Source organism: Sinocyclocheilus rhinocerous, unplaced genomic scaffold (assembly GCF_001515625.1).
Source record: "Sinocyclocheilus rhinocerous isolate Xijiao unplaced genomic scaffold, SAMN03320098_v1.1 scaffold547, whole genome shotgun sequence".
Classification (NCBI taxonomy): Eukaryota; Metazoa; Chordata; class Actinopteri; order Cypriniformes; family Cyprinidae; genus Sinocyclocheilus; species Sinocyclocheilus rhinocerous.
In genome coordinates, this window is record NW_015662974.1 from 320,743 (window position 1) to 340,179 (window position 19,437).

At 33.3% G+C, this 19,437-nt stretch overlaps 1 protein-coding gene across 1 annotated transcript in view; it reads right to left on the reverse strand.

Annotated features, from left to right (window-relative positions):
• myom1b (myomesin 1b) overlaps nt 1-19,437 on the reverse strand; it is a 50,471-nt gene that overhangs the window by 16,269 nt on the left and 14,765 nt on the right. The window contains exons 8-19 of the mRNA XM_016538921.1: nt 18,363-18,407; nt 16,127-16,285; nt 14,480-14,641; nt 12,599-12,740; nt 11,042-11,238; nt 10,912-10,965; nt 7,949-8,073; nt 7,205-7,388; nt 5,940-6,114; nt 4,233-4,354; nt 775-971; nt 561-687 (exon numbers count right to left, since the gene is read on the reverse strand). Of these exons, the coding sequence (XP_016394407.1) occupies nt 561-687; nt 775-971; nt 4,233-4,354; nt 5,940-6,114; nt 7,205-7,388; nt 7,949-8,073; nt 10,912-10,965; nt 11,042-11,238; nt 12,599-12,740; nt 14,480-14,641; nt 16,127-16,285; nt 18,363-18,407 (1,689 nt within the window). The remainder of the gene's footprint in view (nt 1-560; nt 688-774; nt 972-4,232; nt 4,355-5,939; nt 6,115-7,204; nt 7,389-7,948; nt 8,074-10,911; nt 10,966-11,041; nt 11,239-12,598; nt 12,741-14,479; nt 14,642-16,126; nt 16,286-18,362; nt 18,408-19,437) is intronic.

Below are 19,437 nucleotides of genomic sequence, written 5' to 3' on the forward strand. Positions count from 1 at the left end.
TATATATATATATATATATATATATATATATTAAAGAAAAACTGTACTGTAGATAATATAATATCAATGAAATAAAAGGGCACTTAAATGTACTTAACAAGAGACATTTTCATGACTGTTTCTTAACACACTTAAGTACACTTAAGTGCACTTTGTAATGACATTAAAGTATATTTCAGTTCACCATAAATGCTTTTCAGTACATTCAGCAGTACTTCGACCATATTTCAAAGACAATAGTTTGACAAAATTATGAATTAGATTAGATTAGCACTTAGCCTACTTAAGTGGGTCAAAACAACACTCTAATGTTCAGCTAATTGCACTTTTTAACTATAATTCATTTTCATTTAATTGCAAATAACATGGAATTACGTGTCTGAAAACATTACATTCAGTTCACACGTAAGTATATTCGCACTTAAGTACTCTTATAAAAAGTATGCTTTTTAAAAGATTACTTAAGTGTACTTTTTTTGTCACAAGGGTTACTTATTGTAAGCTTTACAGCTCTGGAAAGTAAAATTATATACTTATTTTTCTAATTCATTTGTGCCTACCCGGTACAGCAATAGTCCACTCCTCACACTTGAATGTCTCACTGGGAAGAGACGGGATGCCCACACCAGCCATGTTGGCTGCACGTACCTGGAACTGGTACAGCATGTTTTCCTTTAGCTCTGAAACCTAGACAGAAAGACAAGGTAGGAGATCCCAAATTGGACACAGCATGGTCTAATATTTTACTTGTTATTACACAAATGTCCTACTTACTCTATAAGCTCTCTCACTGACAGACTTAATATTCGCCTCGTGCCATTTTCCTGGGACTCCACCAATGACCTCACGGTAATCAACAAAGTAACCAGTGATGTCAGCGCCACCAATGAAAGTGGGTTGTTTCCAGGCTAGTACCATCGAGTCCCGCACACACTCCAGCACAGTGATGCCGTAGGGTGGAGTGGGTGAAGCTGGCATAACAGAACACTACAGTTAGCAGTGAAGCACATTTGCAGTATACAGGAAAATTATGATAGACTGAGCGTGTACCAGCGTATGTGGAGTAAAATATTCAAACCAAACACAGAACTGTAAAAATACAGACTGGCACTATGGCATTGCAAGGAGGGTATCGTATAGTAGGGAGGTGTCCAGCATATTGCCAGTTGTGGCTGGTGGCATAAAGAAGCCAAAGAGGATCCCTTGATGCATTTGTGTGGATAGTGATGTTATTTGAGGTTTTCAAAGTCTGCAGCTGAGAAGACTTACCATATATTAAAATTCCTCATTGGAAAAAACAGGTCAGACCAGTTTAAGATGGTCAAGTTTGTTTTTAGAACTGCTGTAGACCAGCTTGCATCAGCAAGAACCCATTAGAAACAGGTTTTATCTGGATTTTCCAATGTGGTTGTGGTTGACTGACCAATTGATTTTAGCAGTCTTATCTGCATGTTGATATACTTTATAACCACAGCATGACTACAAGCTCAATAAAACAACTGCAATATGCTAATTTCATGAGAGGTCTTATGTCGACCCTTGTAAAAAAAGAGGTTCACTTCATTGTACTGAATGTGCACTTGTAGTGCATTTCAAATCTTAAAAGTATATTTTTAAAAACCGTTCTTGCAGATAATATAATATTAATGTAATAAAAGGCCACTTAAGTGACTTAAGTCAGTTTCTTAACACACTTGAGTACACTTTTAAAAAGTGCACTTTGTAATAATGTAAAACTTTTACTTTAAAGTACATTTTACACCATTGTAAGTTATTTAAATTAATGTTTACTAATCTTTTGTTTTAAAAACACACTTAAGAACAATAATAAATAAAATAAGCACACTTATTTTGATGTGTTGACTAACATACTAATGTAAAGTACTTGAATATATTTTTAACTGTAGTATGTTATTCAACATTACATTTAAACCTAATATATTTTAAATATACTACATTGCAGCTTAATCTGTACAAATGTGTAATTACAAATATGTTTAAATACATGACGTACAAATTTCAATAGAAATGACATTAAAGTATATTTTAATTTACCTTACATGATTGTCAGTATATTCGGCTTATCAAACATTTGGCATATTTCAAAAATTATAAAAGTAACTATAAAGATGTACTTAAGTGGGTCAAAAAAGCATTCTAAAGTTCATTTAATTGCATAGGATGAACTTAAGTAGTGCTTTTTTGACCCACTTAAGTGTACTATAGTTTATATTTGAATTTAATATAAATGTAAAATATAATATGTTTTTTATTAAATTGCAGTTAACTCACAATTAAGTGTCTGAAAACATTCCATTCAGTTTGCATTTAAGTATATTCTGTTAGATTATAGGTCTGTAATTAGTACTCTTTTAAAAAAAAAAATATGATAAAATGTACTTCTTTTCCTCAAGGGTCAATCTGACAATAATGACCAAATAAATGATTAATGAGTGGATAAGTGGATAAACTGGATAAACTGCAATACACTAAATAAGTGTTTAAAAAAGATAGAGAGTGAAAAATTCAAGATGCAAAAATGCAAAAGAAATGAATTAAAAATGAATGGGAAAAAAACAACAGGAGAGGAGAAAATGGAGGCAGGCCAACTCTGAGGAGGGATGCCGATGGGTGACGTTCCAGAGAGTTGCTTTTCTCTCTCTCTTCTCACCTGAGCCTCTTCGTCCTCTCTCTCGCTCTCCTGCTTTCTCTTGTTCCAGAGAAGAGTTTACTGAGGACTTACGACTGTCCGGCAATTCTGTTGCCGACTCCTTTTGGATACAGTTGGGCTTTAACAATTCAGTGCTAGAGTTTGCAACCTGTTTAGTAGTTTCCTGCCCACAAGCAGGTTCTGGTTCTCGCTGACTGGCTCTTTTGCCCTGTTTGCCTTCATTTGATGCAGTTGGATGCCCTTTGTGGTCAGTGTTTTGACCCCCTCCCTCAACCCTCTCACTAACATTAGCTATGTGTGTTAGAGGCGTGTCAGCAGGGGAGTGAGGCGTCGCATGCCTGCCCACTCCACAAGAGCTGTGCTGGGTTAGTCCGACCCCATTACCCCCTGACTCCAGACACACACCATGTAGAATACCGCCCCCTACAGGAGTTAGCAGAGAAAACAGCAAGAGAGAGCAGACATGACTTCAATTAAAACACAATCACATTCAGAATGCTTCACATTTAATTCCTTTAGTCTAACTATCCAAGTTCATCTCAGTAGAAAACTTAAGCAGAAGTCTGTATGCATGCAAGAGATAATCACATTTGTTTTTGCAATATTCTATTCAAATTCAAACAAGCAATGAAGCAGCAAGTTATTTTCAGGAGAAGTGAGCTAAGGGAAATGAAAGGAAAGTTTAGAAAGATCATTTGGCAGATGATGGAGTTATTTAGTTTAGTTTGTGCATTTTAAAGTCACAAAGGTTTAAGCTTGTTAAACCTTTATGAAAAAGGACATAACATCACACTATAGCGTTACATCAAGGGACATAAAACTCAATGAAAGCCAGATAATGCAACAAAGATGTTAGTTAGTTTCCTAATATCTGCAGCTACTTTAAAAATAGTGTAACTTTTACAATAAGAAACTACTTTTGCCAATCAAAAATGTTTTTTTTTTTTTAGATTTTGCAAGCTTTGCAGCCAAGCAAAAAAGCAAACAAACAGAGACAATCAAAAAACACTCTCCTAAATGAATCTCTTTGCATATATTGTTATGAAGTCCAATTCCCTGTGGATTTTTTTAAATATATATAATTTATGCTGTTTTATTGTAAATTTATCTGTTCACGTTGAGTTTTTGTGCCAGAGAGTACTGCTTTGATTAGAAAAAGGTGTGCTCAAGAAAAGCGTGTTTCATGAAGGATAAGTGAGCATGATGATCAACAGAAAGTCTCATGGCTGTTAAAGGTCATGACATGGAAAGTGTGAAAGACATGCAGAAGGGACGGGTTTGAAAAGATTGAGAGAGTGGGAAGGAGTGTACGTGGGAGAGCGGGTGAGCTGGTTTTGTAGTCACCACTATGTTGGATCAGTTGTGACCCAAACTAGAGGAGGTCTACAAGTCCTGACCCCTGGGAGGAATGCAGGGAGCGGAGCTAGAGTTTGGTGGCCTTGACACTAATGTGTCATATAGGACGTGTTACAGTGGTCAGAATTAAAAAGTGAAAGCTGGAAAAGTGAAATCATATTCTAAAGATCTTAATGATACCAATAGGAGTGTATAAATGACTTACCGATAGCAGCTTTAACTTTAATGGCTTCTGATTCCTGTGAGAATTCACTGATTCCTGCAGCATTGACGGCTCTTACTCGGAAAACATAACTCTCGTCAGTGGTCAAGCCATGACAGATAAACCTGCATAAACACATGAACAGATATTAATGTTACAACCTAAAATTCAAATCTCAAACAAACAGTTCTAGCATTTATTAGTGAAACTTGCTAAGACAAACATTGTATTGTTGCTTATATTATTGTTCATTTAATAAACCCTTCAATCCCTAATGGCATGTTTACACCAACCAATCACAAAAATTCGCATTTCGCAGATGTATGGAAGCCCATTTCTGCCACTGAATAAAAAATAAAAAAGGTAAATGTGTTTTTTTATCTTACAATTTCTGACAATTTTTTTCTCGCAATTGTGAGTTTGTATCTCGCAATTCTGACTTTTTTCTCGCAATTGCGAGTTTGTATTTCGCAATTCTGACTTTTTTCTTGCAATTGCGAATTTGCATTTCGCAATTCTGACTTTTTTCTCGCAATTGCGAATTTGGATTTCGCAATTCTGACTTTTTTTCTTGCAATTGCAAGTTTGTATTTCGCAATTCTGACATTTTTCTCGCAATTGCGAGTTTGGATTTCGCAATTCTGACTTTTTTCTCGCAATTGCGAATTTGGATTTCGCAATTCTGACTTTTTTTCTCACAATTGCGAGTTTGTATTTCGCAATTCTGACTTTTTTCTCGCAATTGCGAGTTTGTATTTCGCAATTCTGACTTTTTTCTTGCAATTGTGAATTTGTATTTCGCAGTTCTGACTTTTTTCTCGCAATTGCGAATTTGTATTTTGCAATTCTGACTTTTTTCTCAGAACTGTGAGATATAAACTCGCAATTGCGAGTTATCAAGTCCCGTTCTGAGGTGGAAAAAAAAGACTGACAATATCATGTTCTCAGAATTGCGAGTTTATGTCTCACAATTCTGACTTAATTTCTCACAAAAACTCACAATTGTGAGAAAAAAGTAAAGATAAAACATAAAAAGCCGAAAAATAATGCACACTCGAGGTGGTGATGCGGCCATGACGCGAACTGTGTCTTTATTCTATGTGTTTGAAAAGAAAGAAAGCATGCTTTCCGTCGGTTTGCTGTGAATTTGTGGGGAATAGTAAATTTTATCCTATTGTTTACAATGTTTTGAGCTTGGTCAGTGTATTTGTGGGTTTTGGTTGTTTTGCAGTTGTAGGCTATAAGGACATTTGAAATAAATCTGAAATCATTTGGCGAAGTGATATGGAATTGTAATGCGGTCAAGACCTGCCTGGAACTACTTTAGCCGTGCGTTTCCCTGAAAATAATGTCACACCTCAGAACGTTCGTCAACCAAACAGAATCAAGCATTAAAATGTTTATCTCAGGTGAAATCGTTCAGGAACGTTTGGAACTATTTTCTTTGGAGGAGAAGGAATCTATAAACCATCTGGCCAATTTGTATCTGAAACGTAAGTTACTTTATATTAATTATAGCATATAGAATATTGTTTATGGAAATGTTGTCTAAAAGCAATATCACTTTTGGAATCATGCTGTTGTACTGAATATTAGACTGTGATCACTGCCTTGTACCTATGGCCATGTTACAGTTGTGATATTTAGTATAGCAGCACTCTTGCTTGTGTGTTTTGATTAATTATAATGTCACTGTATGTGTCGTTATACCTTGTGCCTTTAACTGGTTTGTTGTTGCATGGCTCCCAAGTGTTGCTCCCTGTAATGCTGCTCTCAATGTAGTAGCCCACCAGCTCTTTAGCATCACGTGAAGCTTCCCATGAAACCACCACAGATGTGTCTGTATTGCGGGTAGGAACCACACGGCCAGGGGCTGATGGGATATCTGCAGGCAGGTAAAGAAAAAATTAAACTATTATAGAATTTATTATATTTAAGATCAACCAACAGTTATCTGTATGCAGTAATTATTTTGGTAATATAATCAAAGCTTCTGCAAAGCAAAACAGCAAACAGCTTTTAGTCGAGATGAACAAACAAGTTTAAACATCCTGCTTTTTACGTGACTACTCACCAAAAATAATGACATGGAAATGAAATATGCATATGAGTTTAAATTGTTTTAAAATCGCACATCAAACCAAAATGTATTCAGACACCTTCAACATCTCTCACATTATCACAGTTTGTTCGCTATAGTTTAGAAAATGGTAATAAAATATGGCAAGAACTCAAGAGTTAAACTGTGCCAGAACAAATTCATCTTGATAATGTCAGATTACTTTGATAGAAAGGTATGCAACAAAACATGGTCAGGTCAAAGTGTCAAATAAAATTTTTGGTCCCAAATGTGTATCAGTTTTACTGGTAGTCCACTGTATAAAGAATTTTTGGGTATAATATGTCACCGTTTACTTTATTTTGCTATCCTCACTTACATAAATGAACTATAGTGTCTTGCACCCACTAGTAAAAAATTAAATAAAAATTATATCTGGTGTCTGAATAATTTTTGGTTTGACTGTATATTTTTGTCAAGATTTCCACAATAATAAAAATTGCTCTGTAAAAAGTGGTAACCAGCAACTTTTACCGTAATGAGTTTTTTTCTACCTGATTTAATCCATAAAAAATTCTGTCGTTTGGTATAAAATAATGTATTTAGGTTTAGGTTCGATGTTACTATTTTTAAGTTTTCAGTCTTCTAATTTTATTTTGATAGCTATCAATAATTAAGACGCAAGATGGCACTAGTTGCGTTTGTATAAAACAAGAAAAGAAGGACATGAAAGTAGTGCTGGATTCAGTTTTCCCGATGTGCGGTACACCAATCAGAATTACCGTAAGTATTCTAGAGAGCCATGTATTAAAATATGCTAACATAACAATGTGTTTAAAGAGGCCATACTCATAAAAACATCAAATATTTCTTTATCTTTTGCTTGGTTTAGAGGCTGTTATTGAATATATCATACCCAGCTTGTCCCCAACCGTGGTGGCTTCAGTCGGTTCTGATGGTTCACCAACACCGGCTGAGTTGCAGCAGCGAACGCGGAAGCGGTAAGACTTGCCTTCGGCCAGATCAAAAAGAGCAAAACGTGGAGATTTGACGGGGATTTCAGTGTTGACTCGCTGCCAGCTGTCTGTGCCAGACACACACTGCACACAAACATGCACATTTTTACTAAACCAATTACAAACAACATACACTAAAGCTTTAATAAATATATAAATGCCACTGGCAGTGGTTATGAAGTTAAACGTGACCCTGGAGCACAAAAGCAGTCTTAAGTCGCTGGGGTATATTTGTAGCAATAGCCAAAAATACATTGTATGGGTCAGAATGATAGATTTTTCTTTAATGCCAAAAATCCTTAGGATATTAAGTAAAGATCATGTTCCATGAAGATATTTTGTAAATTTCCTACCGTACATATATCAAAACTTAATTTTTGATTAGTAATATGCATTGCTAAGAACTTCATTTGGACAACTTTAAAGATGATTTTCTCAATATTTAGATTTTTTTGCACCCTCAGATTCTAGATTTTCAAATAGATGTATCTCGGCCAAATATTGTCTCGATCCTAACAAACCATACATCAATGGAAAGCTTATTTATTCAGCTTTCAGTTGATGTATAAATGTCCATTTCGAAAAATTGACGCTTATGACTGGTTTTGTGGTCCAGGGTCACACATTCAGTTTTACTCTCTGACCTTCTCCACGTAATACATAACCCCTTCATGGCCCTTTTCGCCTGGAGGCTTCCAGCTCAACACCACATAATTTTTAGTGGCCTCAATGACTGAGAGATCACAAGGTCTGCCGGGAACCACTCCCTCTACATGAAGTCAAGATAAAATGCAAAATGCAGATCAGTTAACTGATCAGTTTTAGGTAACAAACTGTGGGATTTTGAAAGAGAATTCAATGGACAAGCAAATGTCAAAAATACAGGTACAGTATTTGACCAATGCACTTTTCCATATGTTTGTGAAGCTGTATCAGGATTTTTAAAATTATTTAATAGAGATTCCCTGTGGAAGTTGAGTTATCTCTGTAAGCCATAACAATGAGAAACTTCCTCATAATATTAACTTAACATCTCATAATAATGAGAAATGCTCTCTTAACAATGCCGTAGTTTCTCATAAAATTGTGAAATTTTCAGGTGATGAGAAATTTTCGCGTTAAAATGAGAGTTTCTTGTTATAATGGCTAAACGTCTCATAACAATGAGAAACGTCTCTTAATAATGAATTAGTTCCTCATCAATCATTATTATGAGAAAGTTTCTCATTACGAGATATTACAAAATTGTTTTTTTATGAGAAATGTTCTTATTACAAGATACTAAGTCATTATGAGAAAGTTTCTCATAATACAATGTTAAGTAATCATAATAAGATTTATTTTCTATTTTTTAACTTACGATAAAATGTCTCATTATTATGAGGAAGTTTCACGTTATTATGAGATACTAAGTCATTATTATGAGAAAGTTTCTTATTGTTACAAGAAGTTAGAGAAAGTTTCAGTAACACTTTATTTCGATAGTCCACTTTAGACATTCTATTAACAGTAAGTAACTTTGCAACTACATGTCAACTAGCAGTTAGTAGAATATTAGTAGACTGTCTGCTTAATATCTTCTAACACTTTCTTTGTCAACTTATTCTAACCCTAAACCTACCCTGTCTACTCTGAGAGTTAGTAGACATGGAGTTGCAAATTAATGAGAATTAGTTGACATGTAGTTGACATGTAGTTACAAAGTTACTTATAGTTAATAGAATGTCTAAAGTGGACTATCGAAATAAAGTGTAACCAAAGTTTCTTATGATGAGATGTTAAGTCATATGATTTTTTAAAAATATAACATTACGTCATTACAAGAAAGTATCATTATTATAAGATACTGAGTCATAATTACAGGAAAGTTTCTCATGAATATGACATGGAAAGTCATTATTTTGAGTAATTTTCTTTTTATTGAGATACAACGGCATTATGAAAACATTTCTTATTGTGAGAAAGTTTCTCACTAATGCAATGTTAAATCATAATAATGAGATTTATTTTCTTAATATCATAACATGAACTCACAGTTCTCATTATTATTAGATATTAAGCCATTATGAGAAAGTTTCTCATTATAATGAGATGTTGAGTCATAATAAAGAGATTTTTTAAAAATATTATAACATTAACTCATAAATACAAGAAGGTTTATCAGTATTATGAGAAAGTCAGAATTACGGGAAAGTTTCTCATTATGATATAGAAAGTCATTATTACGATAAATTTTCTCTGTAATGAGACACTAAGCCCTTATTATGAGAAAGATTCTCATTATTATGAGATACTAAGACATATTAATGGGAAAGTTTCTTATTATTATGGTACAGGAAGTCAATATGAGACATTTTCTCAATAAAATTAGTATAAGTCATAATTATTAAGTTTCTCTCTATTACGAATTACAGAATCATATGTTTAGCTGAACTTTCTATAGTATTCTCTATATTTAAAGGTTTTTAATAACAGTGCAAACCCTAAAAAAAGATCATTTTTAGGGATGCACGATATTGGATTTTTGCCGATATCCGATATTTTTCAACTCATTTTGGCCGATACCGATACCGATATATTTCCTTTTGTTTGGAAACAACACCAAGTCTATATTTTATATTTTATTAAAATATTTTAAATTTTGGTTAGTTTTTAACAAGAACTTATTTGTTAGAATTAAATAAACAATAATGAAGGTTTTTTGACAGTAAATTGAAGCTTTGAAAATAACTATAAATTAACTATATATCAATCACTGCATTTTTTCCCCCAGAAAGATGCAAGGTTAACCCTAACATTTGTAGATGGTCTAAAGCAAAAGAGTTGTAAAAATTCTGAAAATCTTTTAGAGCTTGTGATTTATTTAAAAAAATAAAACATATTACACATTAATGAATAAATCAGTATATATAAAATTATTTAATTTACAAGTTTTAAATTTTTTTTTCATGTAAGCTATAGCTTCTGACCTTTAAATCAAAACATACTCATGATTTTATGACATCAATTACTACTTTATTTAATCAGAAACACAGTCTAAATGTTATTTGTTTAGGCTATTTTACTTTTAATTTAATTAGAAGTAGGCCAACAGTGCCCCCTATGAATTAAAACTCATTACTGAGCAGGCGTTAGGACCCGCTGCACGTGCTATTACTGTTTACTCTATCACACACCAAACGCGTCATACAAGCTTTCACAGATTAAATGCAGCGATCCAAACAGTCAATCTAATCATCATTCAGACAAAACTTTGCTTCAAGAATGAGCCACACTGCTAACCTGATCTAATCGCTAGCACATCCTGAGCACATGTGAGTTAACGCATTCCTCTTATCAGCAAGACATATCGGCATAATTTTTCATATCGGGCCGATGCCGATATTTACAGTCGTGGTCAGAATTATTGGCACCCTTGGTAAATATGATCAAAGAAGGCTCTGAGCACATGTGAGTTAACGCATTCCTCTTATCAGCAAGACATATCGGCATAATTTTTCATATCGGGCCGATGCCGATATTTACATTTAAAGCCATTATCGGCCGATTCCGATATCAGTCCAATAATATTGTGCATCCCTAATCATTTTAATTTGAAATTTCTCACCCACAGGCTCCTCCTCAGTCACAATGATTTGTCCAGTCCAAGGAGCAAAGGGACCTACAGAACAACAGTATATTTTATTGCTTCCTTTGCTTTTAGTTTTTGTGTATTTGCTCTGTTGATCTTGTTGTACCTTTTCTTGTGCGGTCTGCAGGGTCCATAGCGGCTACTGGTTCAGACACACGAGATGAATGGCTCATGCCTGCCTTGTTCACCGCACGCACTCGAAACACATAGCTTCGTCCTTCCACGAGACCAGTTACAGGGAAGCGTGCAAACTTCACCGGAGTGTCATTGCATTGCGCCCAGTGTGTCATGCCAACTTCACACCTGCAGTGAGAAAAGGGAGGGAAATACATTTTAATGCACCAAGAATTACAATCTGATGTTCTACGGGGTTTCTGTTGGTTTTAAACATGTCTTTAAAAAGTCTTAATTCTCCCTTCCACAAATTAAGGCCTTAAAAAGGTCTCAAATCAAAGCAGAATGTCTTCATAGTCATGGCATTAAATGTTGCATGCAAAGCAAAAATAAAAATAGTATCTTCCTCAGTCGGTAGGTTGTCTTGTTTTCCAATACAAATATCTGAACATCCTTAAATGAAGATACATTTACTTTAGATGCAAAATGAAGATATGAAGTCTTGTTTTCTGAGAAATTGAACAAAATGAAGTCAGTTTATGCTTAAAACAAGAACATATCTCTGTCAATGGGATATGAATCTAGCATGAAATCTCCCTTTGAATTAAGTTGATTTTTCTGAGCCCACTTGCAGATATTTGTTCTTTTTCAAACATAAACTCACTTCATTTTAATCAGTTTCTCAGAAAATAAGACTTCTTCCCCCGGTTTCACAGACAAGGCTTAAACCTAGTCCTAGACTAAAATGTAAGTCTGATCTGTTTCAACTGAAAGAAACTTGCACTGACTAATCTTAAAACATGTCAGTGCCTTTGTTTTGTCTCAAGATGCACACCAGTAATGTTTTTTACTAAGCACTTTCATAAAAATTGCTTAAATGTCCTAATTGAACTTTGATCTAATCCTAGCTTACTCTAAGCCCCGTCTGTGAAACCGGGCCCTTAAGTCATTTTGCTTTTGTATCTTGATTTAAGAATCTTTAGAGGTTTGCACTGGAAAACAAGACACTTTTTGCAGTTTGATCAAAAGGTATAGTAAAAAATAATTCCATATTCTAGCTAAGCTACTTTCAATATCCATCGACAACTAGATTCTAAAGAAAACCAGCTGATGTTATATACAGTAAACTGCGTTATGCTGGTTTCAGCTGGATTTTCTGGTGATATGAGATTTAGTGTTTGTTTCTGGCCTATATGATGTTTATTTACATTACGTCCCCTTGGAATTATAAGGTTCTATCTGGCATTTTTGTCAAAATTGAGTTATTCACATATTCTTATTCTGTGACAATTTATTTACACTATGTGGTCGATTTTTTAATGTTGTGTACATTTTGGGACTTTTTATTTAAAAAACAAAAAGGTTCTATCTACACAGTCGAATGGAATGCAAAAAAACTTTGAAGCTCAATATCTCAGAACTACTCGGAATGCAGATAGAACCTTATAATTCCAAGGGGACGATTATACATTAGAAATCTATATGGATAACATCTTCATTAGAGCTTTTTATTTGATTTTGTGTGTTGTTTGTATACAGATGCAGTGACCTGTCAACAAAATATCCCAAAATGGGGCTTCCTCCATCCACAGCAGGCTGCTTCCAGGTAACGATGACATAATCTTTATTAGCATCCAGACTATGAACATCTAACGGTGCACCAGGAGCTCCAGCAACCTCTGCATCAGCATCTAACAAACACACAAATGAAATAAAGTCTGAAATAATAATTTAAGCAATTGCAATTAGTTTACATCAAGCAACTGCATGCTATCCCTTGTGAAAAAGTAGTGCACTTATTTGTATTAAATGTGCACTTGTAGTGTACTTCAAATCTTAAAAGCATATTTTTATAAAACTGTACTTGCAGATAATGTTAATGACATAAAAGGCCACTTAAGTGACTTAAAGAGAGACACTTTCATGGCTGTTTCTTTACACCCTTAAATACATTTTTAAAAAGTGCACTTTGTAATAATGTCAAATTAAGTTTTACTGTTTAAATTATGTTTTAATAATATTTTGTTGTGCTTTAAAGGAGCACACTTATTTTGATGTGTAAGATTTTTCAAAGTTGTATATAAAGATTATTGGAGTGTGTTCACTATATCAGTTTTTCTACTTAAAAATTTTGCATTTAATTCTTTGTAATTGATCGTGAAAACTTTCTGCACCAGTTTTTTGTTTACTTGTATAGCAAGTGTATAATTAAGTACTCTTTTTAAAAGTATGCTAAAGTGTACTTCTTTTTCACAAAGCATGGTACAGTGTTGTTGATTAAAATCTAAATGCAAATGAAGTTTTATAAAGTGTATTATTGCAGTATTTTAACTAGGGGAGTGTTGAGAACTTCATTCGTCGAGGCAGTTTCACAGCTCCTTCATCTGAATGTCATGACGGCACAGACACAGCATGATAAATTTAGAAAGAAACATGAGCTGGGAATAAAAGGCCACTTAAGTGACTTAAAGAGAGACACTTTCATGGCTGTTTCTTTACACCCTTAAATACATTTTTAAAAAGTGCACTTTGTAATAATGTCAAATTAAGTTTTACTGTTTAAATTATGTTTTAATAATATTTTGTTGTGCTTTAAAGGAGCACACTTATTTTGATGTGTAGACTAACATACATACAAAGTATATTTTAATTACCATATAAGCTTGAACCTGCTTTTACACATTAACTATATTTCAAAGAAGTTATTATTAAAATTACATATAAGTCCTACTTAAGTGGATCATAAAAGCACTTAAAAGTTCAGCTAACTGCATTTACTACAAATTATCATTTAATTGTAATTAACTTTTGCGGTTAAATGTCTGTAAACATTACATTCAGTTTGCACTTACATTATACACACACACACATATATATATATATATATACATATATATATATATATATATATATAAAACTCTAAAAAAAAAAAAAGATTTTTCAAAGTTGTATATAAAGATTATTGGAGGGTGTTCATTTTGCATTTAATTCTTTGTAATTGTTCGTGAAAACTTTCTGCACCAGTTTTTTGTTTACTTGTATAGCAAGTGTATAATTAAGTACTCTTTTTAAAAGTATGCTAAAGTGTACTTCTTTTTCACAAAGCATGGTACAGTGTTGTTGATTAAAATCTAAATGCAAATGAAGTTTTATAAAGTGTATTATTGCAGTATTTTAACTAGGGGAGTGTTGAGAACTTCATTCGTCGAGGCAGTTTCACAGCTCCTTCATCTGAATGTCATGACGGCACAGACACAGCATGATAAATTTAGAAAGAAACATGAGCTGGGAAGGGAGGCTTACAGAGACATGCAAATCTCACACACTGTACAAGCCAAAAGAGTGTGTCACAATATTACCAGCATGAATATTTTGGCCTGTAATAATGCAGCAGGCTCAATTAGAAATAGCTGAGTGTATTGGTCCTCACCTCTGACAAAGACATACGCTGAATGTGTCTCAAAGCCAGATTTGGTGATGACGCGAAGTGTGTAGAGTCCTTCGTCCTCCTTGTTGAGGTGTGAGAGAGTGAGTGTCGCTCTGTCGCCGCTCCAGTGCATCTGAACCCATTTTGATGGCACCAGCAGTTTATCTAAAATACAAATAAATACATCCATGCATTATGCGTCACTAGGCAGAAAATACATTTTAGTATATAAAGTAAAATATACAGTCAAAAGTTTTTTATGTTTTTGAACGACATAAAAATTTGATTTGAAAAATTTTAATATAAAAATATAAAAATATGAATTTTTTTAAATATAAAAATGTCCAATTTGTCTATGCTCACCAAGACTGCATTTTTGACCAAAAATACAGTAAAAACAGTAAAATTATGAAATATTATTACAATTTATAAAAACTATTTTCTATGTGAACAATTTATTTAAAAATCTGTTTATTTCTGTGATCAAAGCTGTATTTTCAGCATCATTACTCTTTTACATTACATTATCTTCAGAAATCATTCTAATATGCTGATTTGGTGTTTAAGAAAAATTTCTAAATTATTATCAATGTTGAAAACAGCTGTGCTGCTTAATATTTTTTTGTGGAAACAGTGCTGCACTACCAAGTAAAAAAACAAAAATGATACTTTTATTCATCAAAGATGCATTAAATTGATCAAAAAAGTAAACTTAAAGTAAACTTAAAAGTAAACTGCCAATAAAGACCTTTATAATATTCTAAAAGATTTATATTTCAAATATCTTTTGAATCTTTTGAACTTTCTATTCATCAAAGAATCCCGAAAAATAAAATGTTTCACAGTTTCCACAGAAATATGAAGTGGCACAACTGTTTCAACATTGGTAATAATCAGAACCATTATTTGTCACAGTGTTTGGTTGTGGTGCCCTGGACTGGTCACTTGAGGGCGCTATCCTGTTTCTATGTTTTATGTGTTTAACTATTAAAAAAAGAGTACCAATAGTAACTGATAATAATCGAGCAGTAAATCAGCATATTAGAATGATTTCTGAAGATCATGTGACACTGAAGACTGGAGTAATGATGCTAAAAATTCAGCTCTGATCACAGAAATAAATTACATTTTACAATATATTCACATAGAAAACAGATATTTTAAATTGTAATAGTATTTCACAATATTACTGTTTTACAGTATTCTTTGTCAAAGAAATGTAGCTTTGGTGAACATAAGAGCTTTCTTTCAAAAACATTAAAAAATCGTAAATATTTCAAACTTTTGACTGGTAATGTATACACCAATTTGCAAGAAGTAAAGATTAAATATGCATTGTAAATTGATATCAGGATTGGCCAATATTAGCAATAATATCTGGGGCCAGATTTACTAAACAGGGCAAATTAGCGTTAGAGCGCAATTCCATAAAAGCGCTGATGGGAAAATTCTGCGTGTGATTTACTTACAATACGCACATTAAAGAACCAAATCATTTCCATAATGACCAGCGCAATCTACCAAGAGCAGCGCAAATTAGTGTCGGCTTTAAGACATGCTTTTTTTGGGGCGTTAAATAATGGCACAAATATCAGTAATTTGATGAGCGCTCAATTTTGCGAGAGACGCTATCAGAGATTACAGTCTTACCATCTCTGTACCACTCTATCTCAGGCTGGAAGCGCTGCAGTGACGGGTAGATGATAACAGAGCAGCCAAAACTCAACGTCTCACCCTCACGTCCAAAAGACACACCAAACTTCTCCACGAGGTGCGTCTCGAATGTCACTCCATACTCCAGACAAGGTGCTGCAGTGCACACGCACATTCAATTCAGCTTTATTTTATGAAAATGCAGTATCGATGGGTAAGACTCCAGGATTCATTCACCTTGTGGAAAATGATGCATACATATGCGCACGTATATATAATGAAACATACAGTTCATGTACAATGAAACTTTTCACATGAACACCATCAAGTATTGAAAGGAGACTGACAGCAGGCATCGTTTAGGTGGAAAACAAATTCATAAAAAACACAATAAGATAACAAAAGAGCGGTGAATGCTAGTGACTATAGGAAGACATTTGCATTGACAATGCTGAGACAAACAAAGAATAGAAAACAGAGACACTTCCATGAAGATGAATACAAATACACACACAGAAACTGGAAATGGAAATAATAAACACAAGATATTTCTGCAAGAAATCTAATGTCCTCAGTATGGAAGCTGGTTTCCACATCGTTTCGCCCATGTTTCGCAATTCTGAGATGAGAAGTCATAATTGCGAGATATAAACTCGTAATTGCGAGAATTGCCCAAAAATTAGAATTCTGAATTAAAAAAAAAAAAAAGTCGGAATTGCGACATAGAAAAATGTGAATTCTGAGTTAAAAAAAAAAAGTGGGAATTGCGACAGAAATTTTTTACATTCTGAGTAAAAAAAAAAAGTTGGAATTGCGACACGGAAAAATTTGAATTCTGAGTAAAAAAAAAGTCGGAATTGCGACAGAAAAATGTGAATTCTGAGTAAAAAAAAAAAGTCGGAATTGCGACACGGAAAAATTTTAATTCTGAGTAAAAAAAAAAAGTCGGAATTGCGACACGGAAAAATTTGAATTCCAAGTAAAAAAAAAAAGTCGGAATTGCGACAGAAATATTTGAATTCTGAGTAAAAAAAAAAAGTCGGATTTGCGACAGAAATTTTTTAATTCTGAGTAAAAAAAAAAGTCGGAATTGCAATAAAAAATGTCAGAATTGTGCGATGTAAAATATATATTCAAGTAGAAAACAAATAGATAATTTATGAAAACAAATAGATAACTTTTTTTTACTGTATTCTTTATCAAATAAATGTAGCCTTGGTGAGATGAACAGTTGAAATGGCAAGATATAAACTCGCAATTGCAAGAAAAATGTCAGAATTGCGAGATGTAAAATCAGAATTTAAAGAAAAGTCAAAATTTTAAGAAAACTCAGAATTGTGAGAAAAATGTCAGAATTCTGAGTTTATATCTTGCCATTCTGACTTCTTTTTTCTCAGAATTGTGAGATAAAAAGTCTTAATTACCTTTTATTCATTTATTTATCCCATGGTGGAAACGAGCTTCCATACGAGCCTTGTCTAGTCTGAAATATTTTTTACATTTTTAAAGGAATATGAAGGAATATTAAAGGAATATTCCAGCTTACATATAACAAACAAAAATAAAAATGTTTACAGTAATGCACTTTACAATGGAAGTTTAAGGGTCCAGTTGCCTCTAGATTTACATTGCAAGTGCATTACAGTAAACATGCTTTTGTTTGTTTTTTGTTATGAGAAGTGATGGAATTATTTTCTGTGATACTTCGTTAGATTTTTTCAACAGTTCTTTTTTATTCTCCAAACTGACTCTATCAAGTAATGTAATACTGGCCTTATTGTAAAGCTTAAATGTTGAACGATTGAATGTTTCATTTTTCAAGACAAACATGCAATATTGGGATAATAGCAATTCCATATTTAAAAATGGATACTAATCCAGCACATTGCATGTAACTTATCAAAGCAATCCTGAATGTTATCTATATTAGACAAATTCATCAAGATAGAGAAGAAAACAATGAGAAGAGACGATCATGCATATAAGATGATCAGGTAAACCAGACGAGACTGAAACATTAAAAGAACTTTATAGAAAAACCTTCACCAAGGTTACCTTTGAAGCCGAACTTTCTGCTTTCTGCACCAGCGAATCGGAAACAAAATAGCCATTAGCCAGCTTACATGAAAAACTTTAGCCTCATGCTCACAGCTTCACACACTTCAGCAAAGCACATATACAGAAATTGTGAAAGAGAGCAATTAAGTACCAGGTTTTATACTGAAATACTTACGGAGTCTGGGAGATGGCAGAAACTCATCAATTTCTCCTTTGAATCCTAAATGTCATATCACACAAAACGTCAAGATTTTTCATGTTTTATCAGATAATTGGACAATGTTTTCCTTATGATCCCCTTATGACCCCTTTTGAAACACTTAGCAAGTGACCTTCCATAACAGAAACTACGTATTTTCATTCTTCTAATGAAACTGTAAACAGAATTTGACTTACTCACTATTCATATATTTCACTCACATGACTTTTTCCACTGATCTGCCATATTTATGACCATCAGTGGGACATAAGTAATGGCAATGAATACAAAAAAACATGAATGTAGATGCCAAGTAAAAGTGTTAACCATTGGATTTGATCCATACCAGGTCATTTTTACACATTTCAAGTTAAAAAATCTTTAAAACCCATCTTAATAAAACAGATGAATAGGACAATAAATACATACCAAAATACATTTTGTATTGAGTAGTAAATAAATTGATTTATTGGTACTTTTAATAGACTACAATTCAGGACTTCTTTGTGAAAGCTGTACATTATGGGTCAAAAGTCTAGAATAATTACACATTTTTTTAATGTTGATGAAGCCTCTTCTGCTCACCAAGGCTGCATTTATTTGATCAAAAACATTATTCATACATTATTATGATCGTTCAGAAATCATTCTAATATGCTGATTTGCTCAATTATTATTAATTATTATTTACACTTAATATTATTTGATATTAATAGTGGTTCTTATTATTATCAGTGTTGAAACTAATATATTATAAATGTCTTTACTGTCACTTTTGATAAATTTATTGTGTTCATGCTGAATAAAAGTTGTTTTTTAAAAAGAAAATCTCACTTACCCCAAACTTTTGAATGGTAGTGTATTAGTTTCCACAAAATATTCAGCAGCACAGCTGTTTTCACCATTGATAATAATCAGAAATGTTTCTTGAGCAGCAAATCAGCATATTAGAATGATTTCTGAAGATCATGTGACACTGAAGACTGGAGTAATGATGCTGAAAATTCAGCTTTGATCACAGAAATAAATTACATTTTATTACATATTCACA